The following is a 25,073-nucleotide window of genomic DNA, read 5'->3' as shown; positions in this document are numbered from 1 at the left end:
AGAGGAGCTGGACATTCCAATGAGAAATGAGTATGCATTCATGAAGGCCACGCCAAGCCACAGGCGGCACAGAAGAATCTCCTCAGCTCGAGATATTTCTGAGGAAAGATGGAGCTTGAGATCGGGATCCAAGTTATGCAGGCGAGCGTTTGTGAATTACTTTGTATTACCGCTCCTGGACTTAGTATTACCACACCTGGACTGTATAATACACACTGTGGCTTTTCTTCGAACTGTCACAAAAGTGATGAATTTCGCCTTACTGATGTCTTGACAACAATTGCAGCCGAAAGTCGATTTAAGAGTGTGGAAAAGTGCAATACACATTTCCCAATGACACCATGAGTTAAGACCCTGCGAATGTGCAAGTTCGTTCAGTTTTTAGAAAACACACCCAGGCCCACATGGAAATAGCAGCCACTTCATGTAAGGTCGGCTAGTAAAACAGAAAAACAGAATGGTGGTGAGCTGGTATTGTTTAAAATATTTGGGAAGTTTTATGACTGCATCATAAAACAGAACATTTTTTTTAGCAATATGCAGGTGGTCGAAATAATCATTTTTTCAATTTAAGAACACATGGCAGAAAAATATTTTGAAAAAAAAATGAAATTATGTTTTTTGTTAGCCTGAAACGATATGGCCTTCCTGAACAATATCCTGTGCCTCACACATTTTCCTGGATATTGATTGAGGCAATAGGACCAGGTTCTTGAAACCCACTGACAAACAGCCATGCCATTCCCAACCTGAGTTTTCTGCCTCAAGTAAATTTTTTTTTAACTGAAAGTGGTAGTATCTCTGAGCTTAGCAGATTTTCAAAAAGTAGCCTGGTAACTAAAGGCATATGGTGTAGCTTTTATAACACACATGGCATTTAGCCAATCCACTTGCTGCATTGTGTGTGAGACATGCATAGGGATGCTGTTCTGTTCATTTATTTTCAGTTTAGTTGCACATTTGTTGAATTTCTTGTGGCAACAAAGGATATTCTTGTTTTGACAAATCAAATAAATTGTTTAAAAAGTGCTGTACATAAAATCTCATGGTAACAAAGTTGTATCTTGCACAAAAATAAATTAGTTATACCCGGAAATTCGTTATGAAGGTATATTCCTAACAATGTACCTACTGCAAGACTATTTTCCATTTACTTTGTTATAACCGATATTTCATTATATCCATGTTCGTTATATCAAAGTTTGAGTGTAATTGAAAACCGGCACACTTCTGCTATTAAAAGATACAAGACCTGGAGCATTCGTGCGAACACATCAGCAATAAGCTTTGTGCTCATTGCTGCAAGGACAGAATATAAAATGGTTCAATTGATGTAGAGATTCTAGAAAGGGTGATTACGAGTTTATGCATCTGCAAAGAATGCGTAAGAACTATTGCACACTTGGAGAACCCAATGGATCGTGTTCCTTGGAATGTAAATGCTCAGAACTGCCGCCTTTGAAACTGTTCTAACTTTCAACAAGGCCTGCAAGGCCCAAGTAAACTTTCCATACACTGTTTGGCATATTACCAATGCGCAACACTGTCTTATGGTTACGTGAGGTTGACCCCCGTTGACAGTATTTTGCCACTGAAGAGATGTTACAAAACAGGCCAGGGAACCAAGAGAACAAGAAAAGAAGCTAGAAGCTGATTTATTAATGACTACATGGCTGGTTACTTTTAAATGCAGTGTTCGGTACATCTTTTTGAACAAAAATTAAATAAACTTGTTTTTCCTCTTTAACTCTCAATATCTAGAAGTTAATTTTTTTAAAACATTTGCCCCATTATCAGAACAACTTGAAAAAAGAGAAGTCTGATTTTTTACCAGGATAAACTAAACACCGGTGCAAAGCTACTCAGCTAGAATGGTATACATATGCAGAATATTTTTCATTTCTTGGCAGTTTTATCTTTAAAGTAGAGCAAAATAATTGCTTAGCTAAACAATCTTTAGAAATGTCAGCAATTAAAATAGAAATATAAATTTTAACTCCATTGCAAGAAGAGATGCTGACTAATAAAATTAAAAGAATTGTGCTGAGTATGGTGACAGAGCTCGTCAGCGCAGTACTATCATTAAAGTGAGGAGGCCCGTCAGCATAGTGTAACTGTGACTACAGTGATGGGGCCCAGTGCTATTGTTAGAGTGAGGGGGCCCGTCAGGGTAGCACTATATCTGCGGTTGTAGATGTGATAGTGCTTCCACATAACCACCCGCTTACTCTGCTCCTCGGAAAAGACTGGTTTCAAGCTGCTCAAGCAGAACTGATTGTGAAGCCACTGAAGCCCACGAAACTTCACCCCACAACTACACAGTATCGCCACCATGACTGCTGAAGAAGCACAGGACGAACACTGCTCTGTTTTTTGCGCCTACTTGTTCAAATTTCACTGGTTTCATCATCATTTTTTAACAGCCTGAGTTTCACCACTGTTCAAAACTCGGGTTCCTGACTTGGTTCGCAGATGCGTGTGCTCACCCGGGTACAATGGTGAGCACTGTGATATAGACATCGACGAGTGTTCCACAGCACCATGTAACGCGGGCGCAACGTGCCTGGACCTCGTTGGCCGGTTCGCATGCTCCTGCCCGCCTGGACTTACTGGAAGATTGTGCGAATCAGGTGAGGTTGCAGTATGAACTGAGCCATCGTGCAATATGCAAGTTTGATAGCACATCATCATAATGTTCATCACTTGAATCAATGTACTGGTGGTTAGAAAAATGCGACAGAACCATTTGTATTCTCTGGCGACAATGAAGCATTCGACGTGGGCACATTATCAAACATGGAAGACCCCATGATGTACCTATTGCTTTCGCGTACTCTGTACCGGCAGTATCATGATTGCTTTCCTGCTTGTTTGTGTATTTGCCCATGCTTAATGAAAGCTATGGAAAGAAAAATGGTAGGTGTAACCTTAAGAGACAAGAAGAGAGCAGAGTGGATTAGGGAACAAACGGGGGTTAAGGATATCATAGCTGAAATCAAGAAGAAGAAATGGACATGGACAGGGCATGTAGCGCGTAGACAGGATAACCGCTGGTCATTAAGGGTAACTGACTGGATTCCCAGAGAAGGGAAGCGGGTTAGGGGGAGACAGAAAGTTAGGTGGGCAGATGAGATAAGGAAGTTTGCGGGTATAAATTGGCAGCAGCAAGCACAGGACCGGGTTAACTGGCGGAACATGGGAGAGGCCTTTGTCCTGCAGTGGACGTAGTCAGGCTGATGATGATGATAATGAATGAAAGCTATAGTGTGCATAAAATGTTTAACTTTAAAAGCAAGTTTCGCCGTCTCCTTTACCAGGCACCTGTATTCCAGGCAAGCTGGTATACTTGAACGTAAACACCATATAACTTCATAAGACCATGTCATTTTCGAAGATGCACTAATTGAGATTTAAGTGGTTTTGTTGAATATCTAGGAATACCCAAAGAGAATTAAGACAAAGAACATGATAATATGAACTTCCCTATTCAGCAACATCACAATAACATGCGCAGTGCAATTACCACATTAGTTGCCTCTGCACTTTCCTCAATAAGTCTTGAAACATTTCAACAGTCGAATTAGCTGTATTTTTCTCCAATCACTTGCATCGGCAATAGCAGTCTTGATGGACTAGCCAAAAAGCTGACCTATACAGCAGATGTTTCCACAAAGGCTTGGAAAAAAAAAAAGGTCTTGAATTATGTTGATTTGTCTCTTTTTCTTGCTTTTACTAACTGTAAGCATTTACAATTATTTTTGCTTTACAGAAGCTGACCCCCGTTTCAAGCTTCACTTTTCCGGCACAAATGTATTTGACAGGGCGTCCATCAAGTCACTGAGAAAGCCTATGACTGAACTGACAGTTTGTATGTGGTTGAAAACAACGGACAGATACAACTATGGAACGCCATTCTCTTACGCAACGGACATCACTGACAATATGCTCACCTTCACAGACTACAGCGGGTTTGTGCCATCAAGCATTTGTTTGTTATATATACGTAATAATGCCACTCTTTGCCCCATTTTCATTCTTTGGTCAATGCAACTCTCTGCAAAGAGTTTAAGAAAACACAATGATGCATGAATGAACCACAATATGCAGTACAATACCACTTTACGTGGAAATAAAGTATGGATATTGATAGATGTTAAATTTGTCATCAACTTTTGTATGGTGCTATGTGAGACAAGATGATTTACTTGTTATGAAGAAAGCAGTCTCAACTAGAGGCTAGCAATGTATTTCGTTTTACTCTTAAGGCCTCTCTCAATCCTTCATTTTATGTGTGTGGAACAAGTCATAACTATTATTCTTGAGCTAACATGTCTTTTCATTGTTCTCACAAAAAGCTATTCTATTGGCTGTATATTTAGTCTATTCAAATGTCTACACTGTCCTACAGTTTCGTGTTGTACGTCAACGGGCACCGCATTGTCACGGACATCACAGCAAATGATGGGTACTGGCACCATGTGTGCTTCAGCTGGTCTTCCAGTGAAGGCTTGTGGAGCATTCTCAAAGATGGCAGACTGGCAGAGAGTGGCACTGGGCTTGCTCCTGGCATAGAGATACCAGGTATGCATGTTTGCAATGTGCAGACACCTCACAGTACAAACATACAACCCTTCATAGTTCTTTTGTTTATAAATAGTGCAATATAATCACTGTGTTTTGATTGCTCATAAGAAAAAATGCAATTGCTGTTTCATTATTAGTCCCGACATAAAAGCTGCAGCTTTTTACCTGTTCTGAGTGCTCGAAAAGTTTCAAATTATGAGTTAATTGATGTTTGGCACAAAGGAATAACATTAGCATTTCGTGTTCTTTTGTGATCTCATTCACAAGCACTGACCAGCTTTAAGCTTTACTACTTTACTATCATCAATGATCTATGCAGCAGTGAATTGATAGTGACTAGTCCTACTTGCAAGAAACTTTCACACTCTGTTAGAGTTGCATTCTTTACACAGCACACATCGCTCTAAAGAAACAAAGTACTACTCCTGCTCAAAGGTGTACAAATTTTTAACAATTGCCTGTTTCTGACTGGGTGTGCTTCGCGGCACAACCACGATCATCGTGCACTGCTGGTTATCCTTGATGAAAGTGACTTGGCCTCCTATATGTAAAAGAAGAAAAAAATATTTTTTTTTCTTTGTTAATGTCTCCTCTGTTCCTACTTTTGTGGCACGTGTTTCCTGTCATTTGGTGATTTCTTTCCTCCTTGCTTCCCTTCCTCCTATCTTCAGCTGTTATTTCTATTTCCCCCCTCTTTGTTGTGCCCTTCCTGGTGGAAGTTGCCAGCCTGCTTCTTCTCTATTACCTTTATATATACTATATATATGTAATAACATGCACGTGTTCTCAATTCAAATAATAATATCAAAGGAGAAACAGCGTATTCATTATGACATAGCTTATACCCATTTCCTTCATTACGTTTTTTTGTCCTATGCATGCACAGCTAATGGAACCCTTGTCCTGGGCCAGGAACAGGACAGGCAAGGAGGCAGCTTCTCCATCTCCGAGTCGTACTCTGGCGAGATGACTCTTGTGAACATGTGGAGCACCGTGCTAAGCGTCGAAGAAGTGGCCTCGCTACTCACGCGCTGCGAGTTCTACTTCGGTGATGTGGTCGCTTGGACTGACTTCCGGGACAGTCTTAGCGGGCACATCTTGGCAGACAGCTGGGGATTTTGCCAAGGTGAACAGATTGAAAGGACGCTCTGCATCCACCTCAGTAGCATTGAGAAGTGCTGGCTAACACACCCAAGCCTAAGTTGTGCCTCAGGTTGATGGAACTATGAGGTTTAACCTTGTACACAAGCATCTTAGTAGATAGTGGGGGGTACAGACACTGCCTTAGCTCAGTCAATAGGCCTTTATAGTGTATGGTAGGTCCACCTGTTATCACTGGTAAACTTCATTTTGTACCTCTTTATTTTCCCCTTTTCATGAAATATTTATAAATTAGATAATACATTTAATTTTCTATATGCTTTTCCTTGACTTCATGCGTAGCGCTCCTTATAACATATAAAGCCAGACTGAAGGCTCAATGGGTGCTTCATGCATCGTTCACTGGGAGACGATCCAATCTAGAGCCTGCATTGGCCCTGCGCCACGCTTTGGAGTTTTCTTTTTTACTGCATACAATCTCATGAGCAGAATTGTTCTCTGCATCCGTGAAAATGCAGCTTCAACAATATTTATTTATTTATTTATTAAAAGTACCTTACTAGCCCCCATATTAAAGAGAACCAACAGGCAATAATGCCATGGAGAGTATGGGAGTTAGGACGCCCTGAGGGACCAGTTGGTTCATTCTATGCAGGAAAAATTGAGCTAAAATAGAAAAGGACACAACAAAAAAGGAACACCAAACAGATCGAGTTGTGCTCAATCTGTTTAGTGTTGCTTCTTTATGATGTGCTTTTCTACTTTAGCACAATTTTCCCTGTATGAGGCATTTCAACGGGAGTAATTATAATTCAAACGAAAACGACTAACAGATAACTTGTCGCTGGCAAGGACCAAACCTGCGACCTTTGAATAATGCTTCCGATGCTCTACCAATTGAGACACAGCAGCGGACGTGACATAACAGCAGTTCACAGCAGAACATTCCTCAAAAATGGCAGCATTGAGCTGCTCGAATCGTTACCTTCACATGACCCACACTATCTTACGTGAAATATATTTATTTAAAGTTCTCAATGTACACTATATTATTTAGGTATTTTTTTGTGGAGCCATTCTGAGTGATGTTGTGGAATTCTGTATGTTGTGATTAACGATGCAATAATGATAACAGTTTCTAATCACTGACAAAAACCTTCTGCCACCACTAGTTTGTGACCCTTGCTCACAAATTGAAGCTGGCCAATGGTTGTTCCTTGCTAAAGCGGTGACCCACATGGTCAAGTTAAAAGTTGGGAAGCAAAAGGCAAAACAGTGCACTTACTCATGTTTGTTTTCACTGTTTACCACATCACTGTTGTAACTTGCGCCTTGAGCCAGTGCTCACTGTTCCCCATGCAAGACGAGTCCATGTTTGTCGGTGCACGTGTTAGGTCATGTTTGCTGATCCATTAATAAGCAAATATGAACACTGCTTTGTGTGCCTATCTGATACTTTCTGCTGCTATCAGCACACTTTTTGAGTGAAAATGCAAAACTAAAACTGCAATTCAATATACATGTCATCGTGCTATTGCACTTTTGAACGCATTCTTAAATGACAGAGGTATAGCTCACCAGGAAAGAAAAGTTCAGTATTTCTTGAACCTAGAAACATGATGCTCTCTCCAATTTTTTTTCATGCAACTTGCGAGCACCCTGAGGTCGTCAGTGCATCCGACAACACATGCATGATGTTCTGCAACCGATCTGCATGCTTCAGACGTGCAAAGTCCTCGCATAACTTCAGCATTCCTTCCACAAGGTGGAAAGAAAATGACCGAGTTCCCTACTTGAAAAATATACTAAGAACAAAAGTTTTGTTTACAGACTTAAGTGCCATATTTAGGCTACTATCAAATGTTTTGAATGCTATTCACGTAGTTTTTTTTTGTCAGAATAGCTGGTCCTGTAGTACACAAGGGCTTGAATAAAGACCAACATGTCACTAAACATATAGAGCTGCTTTTCATTAACTCCTTCATAAAAGCGATTTCAAATGACACAGAGCAATTTCAAGATCATTCATTCCACTCAGGCTACCGGAGATCTTGTGTAAAAAAAAATTTTCTTGCCTGGGACAGGGTGTCCACCACCACCGGCGCCAATCCACGGAATTGCCAGCTTCTCAACAACCAATACTGCATCCGTGGCCACCTACAGCTGCGACCAAGGGCACACTATTATGCGGGCCACAACACGCAGGTGCCTCGCTTCAGGAGAGTGGTCACATCCAATACCAGCTTGCATTGGTGAGTAGAGTCGCTGCATAACATATTACTTCCATTATGATGCAGCTGACATAAAGCACATTATAGGTAACCCCTTTAAAGTTGCACATCTGTAAGCTCACCCCCCCCCCTTAAAGAAAATCAATAAGGAGTGGAAGGCTATAGCAACTGTTGTGGAGTCCATTTACTGTCGTTACCAATGAGTGTTCTTTTATGAATTATTAGAATATAAGCAGTACCCATAATCAGCTGTTCCTCTGCTTGATACAGCTCGTGAGCTCACAGAATCAATACAGAGCGTTCAGTTATCGGTTCTGCCTCATTTTGAGCAGTCATTTCAATTTCAGCTAATGGATTTGGTTTCGCTGTGTAGGTCATCTTTTGTAGCTGAAGATGCATACAAGCAGTTTTTTTTTTCCCTTAAAACAAGTGTCAAATGTCAATGTTAAGCATCATACTGAGTGATTTAACTTCACCATTTGCATCATAATATTCAACGAAAAAAGGGCACCAAGAAAAGTCTACCAATGCCCCTGGCACCCATAGAACACTTAGCACCATGTGTAAGCAGTTGACAAGAAAATTTACCACGCACTCTACAAGTACACGAGTACATAAGTACATGTCCATGTCGGTATGACCCTTCGTTTGTTGCTATTTCATGCTTCTACCCTACTCACGAAATACAGTCATCATCTGCAACAAAATGCCAACAATGCAAATAGCAGATATTGCTGTGGCATATTGCTATACAGCTGCATAAAAACTACTCCAAAAATTTTTCTGCAGGTGTACCATGTAGAATCCCTGCAGAGCCAGCAAATGGCAACGTCCAGGGATCCATGTTCCGGTACTCGGCCAAGGTCACATACGTTTGCAGGAGTGGCTACCGAATCCTCGGTTCTAGAGAACGGCACTGCCAGGAGGATGGACAGTGGAGTGGAGAAGAACCGCAGTGTGAGAGTAAGATGCTACCGAGGTGCCTTCATTACTACACTACACCCAAACTGTTAATATTAACGCAGGTGCAAGCAATAAGACAGGCTTGGGCAAAAAACAGGCTACTGCACAATTGCACTCATACGACAGCAACTCTACATTTGTGCAGAGGATCGAAGCGGTCAGTTGCAGTCAAATTACAAATGTCGGTGAAGCCAACACTTTGACAGACAACAATGTCCTGTAATCTTTCTGAGCCTGCCATGGCGGCAACGCCGTCTCTCTGCACAACTAAGCACGTAGACAACCTTAAGTCATATGTTGCATGTAAACTGCAGCTGATCTAATGGCTGGGACAGCAGAAATTACTGGTGGCTTTGTATTTACATACAACCTTCTAACAAGTCTGCAGTTGGAGTTGCCATTATAACTAGGTTTCTGGAACATATTGAAGCAAGCGGCAACTTGAAGTGTTTTTTTGCTTAGCTCTGCATGTGACGTTCATGACTCCAACATCACAGCAGGTGTTTGCGATCATCAAGTACGCAAGCTTGATAATGTGATTAGTAAGGTATTGTTTATTGCAAGAGATATGGTCAATTGGCCAATAAAGCTACAAAGCTCATTTTGCATACTAGTCTTGTACGTTGCTATTACTTTCAATGTGAAACCTCTCAAGCAAAGCTACGACTTTTTTATCATACTGTTCTCAGTCAATCCAGTTGATAGGGAACAGATAGAATGAATCTCCTAGCTTTTAGGGAGAACAGGTATGACTTCAATAACACTGAACACTAACAAGAAAATATTGAGCATGATTTGTTCATTTTCACTACCCTTCACACGTGTTATCGTTTATGAACAAACAAGAAGTATGGACGCTATAGTGCTGGACCTTCATACTCAATGTGTATGAAAAGTTCACATACCAGAGTGCCTGTGAAAAATTTTATGTAAGACAATGTCATACAATGGATTATTGATGACTTAGAGAGGAATAAACATACAAATTCTAAATTTGACTGTAGCTGATAACCATGACTTGAACAGTATAGTCTGTTCTTGAATGGTCCATCCAAATTCGTCATTTGATATATGTATCGGGAAACAGACTTCTTGCAATTTCAATTATGTGGAGGGTGAAAAGTCTCAACATAAATAACGGCATATGAGAAGATGCACCATATAAATAGCCTGCAATAAAGTAAGTGCACAATTACAACATTATCTTGTTTTTTGTGTTACAAAAGCCTTATGCAAAACTGAGCAAGGGTGCATACATATGATTTAACGCATATATAACTCAAATGCTTTGAAGTTGTAAACTTAAAATGCCAAACCCTCAATTCTACAGAATTTTTCGTTTTTCATATTATTTCCCAGGCATCACATGCAACGGATATCCGCATGTGGCTAACGGAGTGCTTGCTCCCTCCAACGAGAGCCTGTTTCGGCCAGGCTCCAAGCTACGAGTAATCTGCAACGAGGAATACAAATTTATCGAGGGGGAACTCGTGTGCACAGAACGTGGTGAATGGAGTCCTCCTAATGCCATCTGCCAGCCAATCAGCTGCCAAGAACCACTGACAGTAGCCAATGGTGTTGCTGGACTCGCTTCGGAAGTGGATGGTGCACGCGTCGTTGTGACGGTCACCTACTCTTGTCACAACGGGTTCGAACTGAGAGGCTCGAAGAATTTGACCTGTGACATAGGAGTTGGAATGTGGTCGCACGACCCACCGACGTGCGAGCGCGTGTCTTGCGGGAAGCCCACCAACCTGTCAGCAGGAGTATTGTGTGAGGTTGGCAACAAGCACTTCTTCGGGGACGTCGTGAGGTTGGTGCTTTTGTCTTTTCATTTTTTTCGTTTTCGTTATGCATTATATAAGACACGCTGTCGTTTCATGCGTTAATGTTGCCAATGCAGCTGTCGCTGCAGTTTCGGCTACAAGATCTCCGGTCACATGGAGATGGTTTGCCTGGCTAACAAGACATGGTCTTCGCTGCAAGCAACATGCACACCTGTGAAGTGTCCAAGGCCCGTGGATCCACAACATGGCGAAGTAGTCGCCACAAACTTGGAGTTTGGAGGAATGGCAAATTACCTGTGCCACCCTAATTACACACTACTGGTGAGGGCCTGTTACCTGCATATACACCTTATTAGTACTTCTTAGAGCGGTGTTAAAGCTGTCGTATACAGGCAACTTAATACGTAGCTGAAACATAGTTTTTAGATGAGAGGTTTACTTTGTTAACTCGTGTAAGGGCCCCACACTTCTTTTCCGCAATTTCGGTGTGGTGCAGCCCTCCCATGGAGGTTTGAAATTTTTGTTCAGTTTTGGATAAACATATGAACAAAGCTATTTAATGGCGCCATATATACCTAAAGATGGGATATCTGGCATCTAGCTGCAGACATCCTTATTAGATGTCTTCATCGGTATCACTGCAGGGGCTTGGCTCGTTGCCAATGCTCTGGCAATCCGCACAGTCACGTATACAATCGTCCTCGGTGCCATCGATGGCAATGAAAATCCTGGTGACCCTGTTTAAAGCAAAACTGTTTACAGCAATGTCCGTGGAAACCGCACGCCACGTGTTTGAAATCGAAGAGCAGACCAGCTGAACTGATGCTCTTTAGTCGCAATGACGCTGCCGTTTGCTGGCAAGATTTTATTTATTTAGTTTTAAATTTGGACTGCCAAGTTGGGGGGAGCGGCCCTTACACAAGCTTAGCCCTTTGTCGAGTGTATACAGTAAGCTCAGATATGCATTGATCAGGTATAGACGTAACAAGTGACACTTGTACTTACACAGGCAATAATTTCATTAATATACCTCATTCTTTTGCATTGTACATATTGCTTGACTTGAGCCCCTCTTCCAGCTGCCAAGTCCAACAACTAGACCAACAAGAATGTCTATTTCATCTTTGTATGTGTTATTTCATTAGTGCCCCTTTTTCTTATAGCTACTATCTATCCACATACACACACGCTCTGTAAATATAGATACAGGCACATGTGTGCATGTTCCCTATCAGTTTCACCTTCAGGTTTCAGGTGTGGCACTGTATATACAGGCTAGTTCTGAAATGTTATGAAAAAAGGTATCGAGCTTTTATCAATAGGGTGTACGAAGTTAGAGTTGCTCTGACCACTCGCTGTGTGCGCACGAGGCTCAGATGCAGTGTTGCAGATGTTGTGTATGCTGGTTGCTGAAGGTGGCCCCATACAAGATATCTAGTTGAGGCGTGAAAGGCTATTTTTGTATCCTCTTCAAGTACAGTAGACACCCTTTAAGGCGAACTCTAAGAGACCTCGATCATTTGTTCGTTTTATCAGGAATTAGTTTTATCAGAAGTACCCCCAAAAACCAAACGCTAACGTGCCAAGCACACCTAAATATGTTGTTTGAAAACACTGAATGAAGTATATTTATAATGGGGAGAAAAGAAACAAAAAAAAACATTTATTTGGCTCAGCTTGATAAAAACTATGCTTTCAAGTAGAGTATTTAGCGTGTAAACAATTTCACGATTTAATAATAAATATGCTCATAAACAAATTTCTACTACATTTTAACAGTAAAACTGTAGCACGACCCTTTCTTCACCTACAGGGTAGGGGGGAGGGAGATGCCAGCTTTATGCGCTGACCTTTCTTTTCAACTTATCTAGCTTTCTTTATCCACACCACAATTAGCTTTCGAAATGCGTCAAGTTTTGGCACCAGAAGTCCTCTCTCTCTCTTTTTTTTTTTCGTTTTGCTTTCTCAGTTTACCATCGAGACTATAATAATCGTTTCGCAGAATCTTCATCGTTGTTGGTTGCTGTGAGAGTTTGCCTTAACAGAAGACTTGTTCCCCTTGTTACCCGGTTCGTCTTAAGCGGACTTTTTTTTGCATTGAGTCTACGGGAAACTAAACAAACACTCCTGTGTTGTTCGTCTGAAGCAAGAACTCGTCTTAACAGAGTTCGTCTTGAACAGAGTGCAGTGTGTTCATACTTTCTTTTTTCTGGTACAACAGTACAAGTTGTAGACAGAATGAATGTGCATCAACAAGATCGATTCATCACTCTCTTGCTCTCTAGGGAAACCGCTGGAGAAGATGCAACTATGATGGGTCATGGAGTGACCACGAGCCACTGTGCATTCCTCTCGAATGCCCTCCTCATCCGCCTGTCACTAACGGGAGGTATGTTCGAAAAGCATTACACCATCCCCTCAGATTAATCACAAGTTCCTGTTTTCAAGAATAAATGTCTGTGTTGAATTTTTATTCTTGGCCTCATTTGCGCTAACATCAACTCTTGAGGGACGCTGCACTGTGCAAAATTCAGGGGGAAACATAAATTCTGACAGCATAAGGTTATGTGCACCAAAATATTCATTTTAAAGTGTTTATGTACTATTTGGTAATCCAGATAGAACACACGTGCTGTCATGTTAGTTCTTCGATTTTTACGCTGCAGGCGACACACATTGCATCTGTTCAGCGCCACTGCTGTAGCTTCACCTATCATCAGCCACACATTCTCAATTGAACATCACAATCCTGGTTGCATGATCACAATTGATTAATGCCAGCCCACAGTTATGAAGAATATTTGGGCTGTGTGGATTGTTGCTGTCAGTGATGCATGCAACCACTAGGGCACATGTCGAGAAAATATTAGCACAAGCGTGACACAATTTTGAAAGGTTTCAAAAATTCAAGTTTCTTGGTTTGAGATGCTGCAACTCTCCGAATGTGTGCCACCCCTGCTTTTACACATAGATCAAGCCTGCCACTGTTGTTTTGTCACGCTCAGACACAAGATGCTGCATGTTGTGATTTTTTCGTTCTATTCTTCAGCACTAGCGCTAGTCTTCTTTTCACTCCTAACGTGACTTGATGGTCTTAATATAAGAATCTTTAGGGTTGTCCGTGAAATCCCATAATTCACGTTATCTTCCACGTGTTTTCATGTACCTCATTCTTCTAGTGCAACCTTACACAGTAAACATACTAATTTCTCACCAGGACCAGTGGGTCCGACCGGACACTGGGCAGCACCGTCTCAATCACTTGCTCCCACGGCTTCGAACTGCGTGGCACTTCTACACGAATATGCAACACCGCTGCTGAGTGGTCGCCCCCAAAGACACCTTTGTGCGAACCTGCAGGCTGCTCAGACCCTATCGTTAGGCCGCAGGTGGTGTTCTCGTACACGGACACTGCTCTGGGCAGCTTAGCACGCTTCTCGTGCACCGAAGGCTACATCCTGGTGGGCAACAAAGTGGCTGTATGCGGCTGGGCCGGACTGTGGGTGCCGTCACTTCCCGACTGCATACCGGTGGACTGTGGACCACCACCCCCGGTGAGATAGAGAATGCGGTGCATTCTTCGGTCCTATATTGAACGCAATCATCTTTCTAGGCCTCATCAATACATTTTCTAAAGCGTGCATGATGACGTCCTCGAAATCTATGATGATTTCTGACTGAAATCAAGTCGTCCCAAGTAGATGTCTTCCATAGCCAGCCTTTAGTAGCATATACACCCATTATTCTGTCTTAGCAATGCACCAGAAACACTGTTGCTTACAGACCTTACATGGTGTGGTGCCGAGTAACATGAAATCTCACGAGTTACGTTATTCAAGAAAATTATAGACCGAAAAAATCTTTAACAGTGCTTAAATTAGGGACGACTACAAGTTGGATCCTGGCTCTTCCTTTGATGTTCAAAATGCGAGAGGTCCGTGGTTCAAATCCCGGTGCCGCGCAGTTCCCAACCGGATTTAAAAAAAAAAAAAATCTGCGTGTTGATGGAACTGCATTAAGAGGCCTGGGGTGCGGCCTCACCGGTAACCACCGCCGGGAACGCACTCCCTGACCAGAGAAGGATTGGCCACCCTGGTGCAGTATCTGGCCACTACCTCCCACTTGCATACGTCAAATAACTCACGGCCCTCAGTTTCCAGCAGCTGCGAAGCAACTGACCACGGCGGCGGTCAGATCTGCAACTCAGCAGAGGGTGCTAAGAATCTCTGGATCCGGACAGGCCGCCATTGGAACCTGAACTTGGCAACGTTTAACGCTAGAACCTTATCTAGTGAGGTAAGTCTAGCTGTACTATTCGAGGAGCTAGAGGGCGTTAAATGGGATATAATAGGGCTCAGTGAAGTTAGGAGGACAAAGGAGGCCTATACGGTGCTACAGAATGGGCACATCCTTTGCTATCGGGGCTTGGCAGACTGAAGAGAACTGGGAGTGGTGTTCCTAATACACAGAAACATAGCTGGCAACATAGAGGAATACTATAGCATTAATGAAAGGGTGGTAGGTATCGTAATTAAACTGAATAAAAGATACAAAATGAAGGTAGTACAGACTTACGCGCCTACATCCAGCCATGATGATGCTTCAGTTGAAAGCTTTTATGAAGACGTGAAATCGGCAATGAGTAAGGCAAAACACAGTATACTATAGTGATGGGCGACTTTAATGCAAAGGTAGGGAAGAAGCAGGCTGGAGACCAGGCAGTAGGAGATTATGGCATCGGTACTAGAAACGCCAGAGGAGAGCTACTAGTAGAATTCGCAGAACGCAATTATTTACGGATTTTGAATACCTTCTACCGAAAACGAGAAAACTGCAAGTGGACATGGAGGAGCGCTAACGGCGAAAATAAGAACGAAATAGACTTTATAATGAGTGTACATCTAGGAATCGTGCAGGATGTGGAAGTGGTTGGCAAGGTGCGATGCAGTGACCATAGAATGGTACGGTCTCGAATTCGCCTAGACTTGAAGAAGGAATGACAGAAACTGATACGCAAGAAGCCAATCAATGAGCTATCACTCAGAGGGAAAGTACAGGAATTCAGAGTGTCGCTGCAGAATAGGTACTCGGCTCTTAGTGAGGAAACCAACCTTAGCATAGATACAATGAATGATAATCTAACGAGTATCATTACGGAGTGTGCAGTGGAAGTTGGAGGCAGGGTAGTTAGACAGGACACTGGCAAGCTTTCCCAGGAAACAAAGAACCTAATTAAGAAGCGTCAAAGCATGAAAGTGTCAAGTACAACAGACAAAATAGAACTGGCAGAGCTTTCGAAGTTGATTAATATAGGCGTAAAGTATGCGATGTAAGAAGGTATAACATGGAGAGAATTGAACACGCTCTGAAAAACGGAGGAAGCGTCAAAGCAGTGAAGAGGAAACTTGGGATAGGCAAAAGTCGGATGTATGCACTAAGGGACAAAGAAGGCAAAATAACTACCAATATGGATAGGATTAACTCGGAGCAGAGGAGTTCTACAGAGATCTGTACAGTAGCGGAGACAACCACGACCTTAATACTATAAGAACTAGCAGTAACCCAGATGACACCCCATCAGTAATGATAGAAGAAGTCAGAAAAGCTTTGGAGAGCATGCAAAGAGGCAAAGCTGCTGGTGAGGATCAGGTAACATCAGATCTGCTGAAAGATGGAGGACAGATTGTGTTAGAAAAACTAGCCACCCTGTTTACGAGGTGTCTCCTGACGGGAAGAGTACCAGAGTCTTGGAAGAACGCTAACATCATCTTAATACATAAGAAAAGAGATGACAAGGACTTGAAGAATCACAGACCGATCAGCTTGCTCTCTGTAGTATACAAGCTATTTACAAAGGTAATTGCTAACAGAGTAAAGAAAACATTAGAATTCAATCAACCAAAGGAACAAGCAGGATTTCGAACAGGCTACTCAACAATTGATCACATTCATACTATCAATCAGGTAATAGAGAAATGCTCAGAGTATAACCAACCACTATACATAGCCTTCATAGATTACGAGAAGGCGTTTGATTCAGTAGAAATATCAGCCGTCATGCAGACACTGCGGAATCAGGGCGTAGATGAAGTATATATAAACATTCTGCAAGACATCTACAGGGGATCAACTGCTACCATAGTGCTTCATAAAGAAAGCAACAGAATACCAATCAAGAAGGGTGTAAGGCAGGGGGACACAATCTCCCCAATGCTATTTACCGCGTGCTTACAGGAGGTTTTCAGAAGCCTAGAATGGGAGCAGTTAGGGATAAGAGTTAATGGAGAATACCTTAGTAACCTGCGCTTCGCCGATGACATTGCATTGCTGAGTAACTCAGGGGACGAATTGCAACTCATGATTACGGAGTTATACAAGGAGAGCAGAAAGGTGGGTCTTAAAATTAATCTGCAGAAAACGAAAGTAATGTGCAACAACCTCGGAAAGGAGCAGCGCTTCGAGATAGGTAATAGTGCACTTGAAGTTGTAAAAGACTATGTCTACTTAGGGCAGGTAATAACCGCAGAGCCTAACCACGAGATTGAAGTAACTAGAAGAATAAGAATGGGGTGGAGTACATTCGGCAAGCACTCTCAAATTATGACAGGTAGATTGCCACTATCCCTCAAGAGGAAGGTATATGACAGCTGTATCTTGCCGGTACTTAGCTACGGAGCAGAAACCTGGAGACTTACAAAGAGGGTTCAGATTAAATTGAGGACAACGCAGCGAGCAATGGAAAGAAAAATGGTAGGTGTAACCTTAAAAGACAAGAAGAGAGCAGAGTGGATTAGGGGACAAACGGGGGTTAAGGATATCATAGTTGAAATAAAGAAGAGGAAATGGACATGGACCGGGCATGTAGCGCGTAGACAGGATAACCGCTGGTCATTAAGGGTAACTAACTGGATTCCCAGAGAAGGGAAGCGGGTTAGGGGGAGACAGAAGGTTAGGTGGGCAGATGAGATTAAGAAGTTTGCGGGTATAAATTGGCAGCAGCAAGCACAGGACCGGGTTAACTGGCGGAACATGGGAGAGGCCTTTGTCCTGCAGTGGACGTAGTCAGGCTGATGATGATGATGATGACAAGTTGGATGGCATTTCAACCAGTATCTTGCCATGTGACATCCTTATCCACCTGCTTCTATTTCAATTAATTTTTTTCCATTAAGTAACAGGTCTACCTTTTGTATACATAGATGGATGTTCACACTGCATCAAGCTCAAGTCTGTGGAATGTGATACTCAAGATTTTGGCTTTTGCAAATATTCGAATGCTTTGAATATTCAATCTAATAGTACAGTATTCGAATTTAAATAATAAAAAACTTCGAAGTATTCGAAATGAACAAATAAGTGTATATTAGTCCACATGCAATTCCTGTAAAGGTTATTTTACTGCAGTAGAGGAGTGCTAAGCCGTGAAAGCATTTATATAAATGTATTTTAGTTCGCATGTTATTCCTTGTAAAGGTGGTGTCACTGCACTAAAAGAGTGAAAAGCCATGAACACATCCATAAAAAAAAAAAACATTCGCACTGCTGCAAAGCCTCACTTCAAGGTTTAGATTCATCATGCTCATTTCATCAGTTCAAAACCACTTGCATTCCCCCAAAATTAAAATTCTACTACTATTCAGAGTTGTGTCTACTTCCTTCAAGTCAGAAAAATAGCATTAAAACAGACCTTCTACCAATTTAAATAAATATATTTTGCAGGTTAGTTGACTAATGATAAATATGCTAATTTTTCTTTAAATGTGTGATATATACTATTCAAATTCGATTCAAGACTATTCAAACCAAACAACTATTCATAGTAAAATTTTTATGTGAGTTCAAGTCGCATAAGCAGTGCATTCCCTAATAAAAATATGGTTCATATTTGTACAAGTCGTACTGAGCTGCTGAAAAGCGGCAGTGCTGCTGGCATAAACAAGAATCGGTGCTAGTTTCTGTGTCATGACTGCTACTATATGCCATGTTTTGAACATGTCGAAGCATACTTTGAATCGTACAGAGCTAGTGTTATTAAAGAGCAATCAGATTGGTACAGAAGCCTCAAATACAGACACACATTCAAGAACGCATGTGCCTGTATCTTCAAAGATCTTTACTGGCTAACGTCCACATGTATATGTGTGTTTTGATACCTGACATATTGAAAAAGTGGTTGCAATGGTTTGTTCATTTATTTTACCACCTGTAGCATGGTACAAACACATTGCCCTTGGCTCTGTGCAGCTAGAACAGGGACAAGCAGTGAAGACAGAGAGTACAAAGTTCCAAGGTGTGGCTAAGTACACCTGCCGACCGGGATTTCGTCTCCTGGGTTCTGGCCAAAGAATGTGCTCAGCGAATGGAACGTGGAATGGCGACATCAGATGCGACGTTTTATCGTGTCCCAAGCCTGAGCATGTCCCCCACGGTACTGCTGCGTACTCCAGCATCACGTACGTAATTTCTAACAGGCTTATATATGTCGCAACCTAAGTTGTTCCCGACTCATGTAGACTCCTAGTAAATAGAACTGCTGTTAAATGGAACAGCTTCTTCTACTATGATTTGTTTCATACTTGCATTCTTCAAGTCTGTTCTATCAGTTAATGGGACTCATGTTAAATAAAACGTTTACCAGATCCGTTCAATGAGACTCTATTGTATATACATTTAAAGCATTTGCAGCAACTTGGCAACCATCTTGATGCAGTGGTGTAGGGTCTGAACAGAAGGTTTTTTTCTTTTGTTTGTGCTACGTCTTTTTTTCTTGATTGCATTACAAATTAACTGAGATGACACACGTACGGCCAGAGTTGTTTTGGTAAAACGTAACGGTGTTGAAGGTTCCCTCGAGCAAAGAAAACAATGCACGAACTGATATATTTGCTGATAGACTTGGACAGAGGTATCATCTTTTTTTTTTTTTTTTTCCAAGCGGACCATTACAGGCATGGAAAGCTGACAGATCTGTATGCATGCATTGCCTACATCACAGAATAGAAATTGTTTTGTGTGTATAATTGTGTGTCACTGATGATGTTATCTGCAGGAGAGCTTAAGAATGGGAAACTGTGGATTGCCTTCGATATTTACAAACAGTGTTAGTTAGTGCTAAGTGACCACAAATTTCCAACGATCTACTTAAAGAAACAAAGGCAACCCCTTCTTCAAGTGCTAGCTTAATGATAATTTTCTCAGTTCTCGTGTATCGCAACACAGTACTGTTCAATTTGCTGAGGTACAACCATTTAGAGTACAAGCAAGTGTGAAACAATCATTTACGTACTCCCGATACAGTAGCTGTCAGCACTAAATTTGCCCTTAATTATTTCAAACTGTGGCTGTCCACAGTAGCACTAAAACAAGGCTTCTCTTGTGCAGATTTGGTTCTAGCATTGAGTACCAGTGCGATCCTTGGTTCGAGTTGCATGGGGTCCAACAGAGGATATGCCTGGCTGATGGAAAATGGTCAGGGTCAGTTCCACAATGCCTGCCTACGCCGTGCACAGTACCAAGATCAATCAAACATGGACGGATCCACACAACGCCATCCTTCAGCCTGTTCTCTTGTGAATGGGGCTTCAGACTCGTTGGGCCCAAAGTCCTTCGGTGAGCGTTCTCAACACATGTGCTTTTACTCATGAAGCAGCTCTGTGAGCTTCATGGGAAAAGGGTGACGAAAATTGAAATTACAAAAACGAAATATCTTGCCCTTTCATGTTAACAAAAGGCATGAATATTGCAATACGCATCGAATAAACTTAAGTGCACCATTATTCAAAGCAGTTTCATGAAGAAAAAAAAAACTACCAACAGGTGGTTGTCTTCTTTACCATTCTTAACCCTTTCGCCACCATGCAGGTTTCCGCAGAACTCATTCGCAAAGCTATATTCGTGTTACCATGGCATTCAAGCCCCCTTGAAGTATTATATAATTTGAGAACTTGCAGGCATCACCATTCTATGATAATTTTCGTTTGGTGACTTGTTGTAAGCTGCAGGTTTCACTCCTGGCTTACAGCAAGGTTCTCACAACAGCAGTAAATGTATTCAGTATCCCTTTGATGATATCTTCCAACATCGCCACCCTGATGGTGTACAGCATAGCTGCAAGAATATAAGCATTCATCTATCTGTTCGTGTTTCAGGTGCCGCGCTGATGGAACCTGGAGCGGTAAGCTTCCCGAATGTGTTCCCATGAACTGTTCGCTTCAAGGACAAGTGGCCAATGGCAGGCTAGTTCAGGACGATGCAACTGGAGAGACAGTTCGTGTGTCCTGCTACCCACGTTACCAACTGCATGGTGTGAACCGCTGGACGTGCCTGGCCAACGGGTCATGGATCGTGCCGGGGGAGACCACGTGTCTGCTTGCCGAGTGTCCACCCCCTGATCCTCCGGTCAACGGAGTAGTTTCAGGAACAGATTTCAAGTAACTTCCACCAGCTAATTGATAGCTATAGGCATTTATCCAGAATTCTGTCAGTCTTTCTCTCTTTAGGTTAGGGGAGGAGGTTGTAACCAGTGGTGGTGAGTGGGACTGTATTGTAAGAAGGGATATGGGTGAAATTGCATTTTCAATCATTTTCCTTATTCACCTCCGATTACCTTAAAAAATTTCAGCACCAAAAAAAAAGCAACATTAGCCAGTGATGGTATCCTTTTTTTTTTTTCCAGTTTGTCCCTCCTAGTGGTACTGCATCAAAAACAAACGGCTTTGTGATCACGGTCTATTCCAGTTTAAAATGCTTAAAAAAAGATTGAGCAGGTGCCAGAATAGGGCGATTGCTCAGTTTCTGTGAATGTGTGTAGAGAAAGAAAGTAACCTCTACAGACATCATTATGAACAGTGCCACGAAAAGGGTGGGACTTAGAACAAAGCTAAAAATGACTCGCTGGAGAGCATCTTTACACTATAGAAGATACATAGCTACGAGAAGCCCAATCCACTACTTATGTCGCACACGATTATGCGATTTTACGCATGATCAAACTCTGAATTGTGCACAAAACATATCTCTCGTCATACCAAAATAAAGCACCTAATGGCGTTAATTTCATATTCATAGAGGTAGTGCTAAGGTACATGCTGAAAGGTATTACTTCCGATTAGTGGATGAAGGTACAAATTATCAGAATGTAAAAAGATCCAGTTCATTTGTGGTATGCACGAAGTAGCTGTCATTGAAAGAAGATAAGTTAGCACCACACAAGGCCCAAAGCAAAGTAGCTTTAATCTGCTACTAGGCACATGTAGATATATTCAAGCACCTTGAATTCGCTTCAAAACTAATTTAAAATATCTAAACTTTCAAAATATTCTAAATAAATGAATTAGCTTATTTATACCGCAAAAGTCAAAGTGCGGTGCTATTTAAAGTGGCTCCCACTTCCCTTTGAACCAAAAGGAATGACATTTGTAAATGCCTTGGTTAAATTTTTAAAAAATATTGTGCAGGTCTGCTGAGTCATGACAAATATGCTCATTTTTATTAATAATATATGATGTATACTGTTTGAACTCAATTTGAAATTATAGGACAAAATAATGTCGCCAGTTTTGAAGAGACTTGGTTAATTCAGTGGCTGTAATCTTTACAGCATATCAAGTGTCGTTTTCTACCACTGCAATCCGGGTTACACCCTGGATGGTCTACAGCAACGGACCTGCCTGGACACTGGACAATGGGAACGTGATGTGCCCACTTGCAAGGTGGTGGAAGGATGTGGCACAGCAGCTCACCCGTGTCCTAACTTCTCCTGTCCGGAACCTAAACAGCCCCTGAATGGTCATGTCACCTATGATCGACTCTCAGTGGGTGGCACATCCAGTTATACCTGCCAGCCTGGGTACCGCCTGTCAGGGCCACCTTCCAGGCTATGCGGCCGTGACGGACGCTGGGAAGGCAGGGAGCCCTCGTGCCGAGCCAGACGGTGCCCCCCTATGCAGGTACAGTCACCGGTGAATTGCCCTTACAGAAGCCAGAAGGTAGGCACGTACGAGATATGATCAACTTCAGCCTCAACCACAGATGAACTGTGAAATTTCGATCAGCCTTAGGTTTCCCCATTTAACTAATGGTCCAGTCAGAGTCGGACAATCACAAAGTCGCTGATGAGTAGAAGTGTCTTCACTGGTGGAGCGGAGCAGGAAACAGTTAAGTAGCTCATGCACCAACATGTCCCTGTCGTCAATACGTTTCACGTCGCACACTTTTGCAATCTCTTCGTTCTTTTTTCCGCACTTGTTTCAACAGTCACAGTTGCGTTTTTACCATTAAAATGTGCACATTTATGATTACGTGTTCTGTTTATTCTTTCATAGCCTTCTGTTCACAGCTGAATGAGCGAGAGACTGCAATACATTCCCGACTTTAACTGGCATTGTGGGTCATACCATTTCTTGTCGGACCATATTGATTCATTTCTCAGGCTCAAATTAGCTAACACTCTTGTTAAGTGACTGATATTCACTATTAGACACGCAATGCCTCCTTATGCGTTCAAATGCTTCTCTGCAGGCCACACCAGAGCATGCCCGCGTCGACTACACGGGATTTACACAAGGCCACAATGCCACCTACTCCTGTGACATGGGGTACTCGGCCCGGGGGTCCTCCAGATCTGTCTGCCAGTCAGACGGATCCTGGAAGCGGGAGGGTACATTTGAATGCCTTCAAGACCACTGCCCACCCCTCCAAAGCCCGGCCCGAGGAAGGCTGATTATAGAGGGTGCCTGGTTGGGGGCCAAGGCTCATTATGAATGTGATGCTGGTCACACTATGCTGGGCGGCACCTCTCGCGTCTGTGAACCTGACGGCACATGGAGCGGAAGGGAGGCTTCCTGTGTCGCTCCTTGAAGTCTTTGTCCTTGAACTGTGTCTGATACAAAAACTTGAATATATAGAAGAGCAATGCGACTTTAACTGTGCACGTGTTTTAATACTGGAGGTGAAGAGATATAGAAATATATTTAATGCAAGCTGGAGTTTTTTGGCCAGCCGAAGGGCCAGCATACTGTCTCACATGCTGGGTGAAAGCTGTATGTAGACAGTGATCAGAAAAGCACAAACAGCATATACACCTACAGGTGTGTACACAGAGTCAAACTGTCAATAAAGTCTCTCTGCCCATGTCCTGTGTGCTTTTTGCAGCACCTCGACGGTTCTCGTGCTGTGCTATTTGCTCTCTCTCACTCTTTCCACCCTCTCCTCTCTATCAATCTCTTGCATCCTGTCCATGCGTCGGTAAACCGATTTTCCTGGACTAATTAACCTAGAATATCAGCCGTTCTTTCTCAACCATTTCTTCTCTCTTTATTGTTTTCATAGTTAGCCAGGCGAAGCACAGCTCTCAAAAGAAAAGGCGAGCAGCCCTTATCTTGAAGTTAACCCGTTTTCATGGCTCACAGCAATTTTGCACTTTGCAGATACAACTGCCATTGAGCAATCGATGCAATGTGTTTGCCTATTTGCTCTGCCTAAACTGCTACTGTAGACTTTTCACGGTGTCTTTTGGTGAGCAGCACCTCTATTTCGTAATAGCGACCACATGTTCATCAACTCCAACAAATGACTTGTTTGAATGCAGGGGTGTCACAAGCACAACGATAGTGAGGACAACATGTCGCGAGGAGCAATGCAAAAATGTCTTGAGCATGCAGCACTATAGCCATGAGAATAATAAAGCCAAAGATAAGGCTGGCCTGATTATGCCAACCGGATCTATTGAGGATTATTTACGGTAACAGTACCACATATTCTCTTCTAGTAAGAGCATTTTATAGTAATTTAGACAAGTGGTACATGGTCTCCTTGGATCCAAAACTTTTTACATAAGCAGTGCACCTGCAGATAAAACATTTATGTGTGGCAAAAAGGTCCAATAACAATCTCAACAACTGCACATGCTTGCCACATGGCACCAAAGAAAATTGTAACGACGCACCTTTCAAATCATTATTCAACAAAATAGCACCCAGTTAGGCACTGACTCAAAGACAATCGCAGAGTACAACACGTACAACACACAAAGCTGCGAAAAGTATAGGCGGAAGGCAGTTCAGCGCTTGCCTCTTCCGCCACTCCTCCCTGCCCTTTATTGGCTGGAAACTAATCATTAGCAATGTCAGTTACCTCCTCCAATTAGTGGCTCAATCGATTCAAAATATGCTGTATAGTGCTGTAATGAACGAATCATGTGTAAATAACTTTCAGTTTTGATGGCAATGACCAATTGTGTGCCTCCCTCCAGCAGAGACATCACTATAAATTTTTTCATATGGGCAGGAAAGTATAAATCTACGGGCTTGTTTCCTTTGTCAGACACAATAATAACGAGAACTAACAGACAATAATGCCAGGGAAAGTCTAGAGGTTGTTATTGAAAAGAAGTAAATATGAAGAAAAA

At 42.2% G+C, this 25,073-nt stretch overlaps 1 protein-coding gene across 3 annotated transcripts in view; it reads left to right on the top strand.

Annotated features, from left to right (window-relative positions):
• Positions 1–23,797, top strand: part of LOC119181869 (sushi, von Willebrand factor type A, EGF and pentraxin domain-containing protein 1) — a 49,271-nt gene extending 25,474 nt beyond the window's left edge. For 2 of the 3 annotated variants that reach the window (XM_075875046.1, XM_037433110.2), the window contains 15 exons: positions 2,473–2,630; positions 3,770–3,968; positions 4,409–4,581; positions 5,471–5,710; positions 7,770–7,937; positions 8,706–8,879; positions 10,239–10,692; positions 10,783–10,987; positions 12,952–13,055; positions 13,884–14,220; positions 18,911–19,119; positions 20,048–20,275; positions 20,815–21,096; positions 22,266–22,614; positions 23,186–23,797. In XM_075875046.1, the coding sequence (XP_075731161.1) occupies positions 2,473–2,630; positions 3,770–3,968; positions 4,409–4,581; positions 5,471–5,710; positions 7,770–7,937; positions 8,706–8,879; positions 10,239–10,692; positions 10,783–10,987; positions 12,952–13,055; positions 13,884–14,220; positions 18,911–19,119; positions 20,048–20,275; positions 20,815–21,096; positions 22,266–22,614; positions 23,186–23,524 (3,619 nt within the window). In that variant the 3' untranslated portion in view covers positions 23,525–23,797. The remainder of the gene's footprint in view (positions 1–2,472; positions 2,631–3,769; positions 3,969–4,408; positions 4,582–5,470; positions 5,711–7,769; positions 7,938–8,705; positions 8,880–10,238; positions 10,693–10,782; positions 10,988–12,951; positions 13,056–13,883; positions 14,221–18,910; positions 19,120–20,047; positions 20,276–20,814; positions 21,097–22,265; positions 22,615–23,185) is intronic. The other variant, XM_075875045.1, reaches the window with a different exon arrangement.
• The last annotated feature ends 1,276 nt before the right edge of the window (positions 23,798–25,073 follow it).

This window comes from Rhipicephalus microplus, chromosome 10 (assembly GCF_043290135.1).
Source record: "Rhipicephalus microplus isolate Deutch F79 chromosome 10, USDA_Rmic, whole genome shotgun sequence".
NCBI lineage: Eukaryota > Metazoa > Arthropoda > Arachnida > Ixodida > Ixodidae > Rhipicephalus > Rhipicephalus microplus.
The sequence above is the reverse complement of the archived record's forward strand: the minus strand, read 5'-3'. Positions and strand labels throughout refer to the sequence as shown.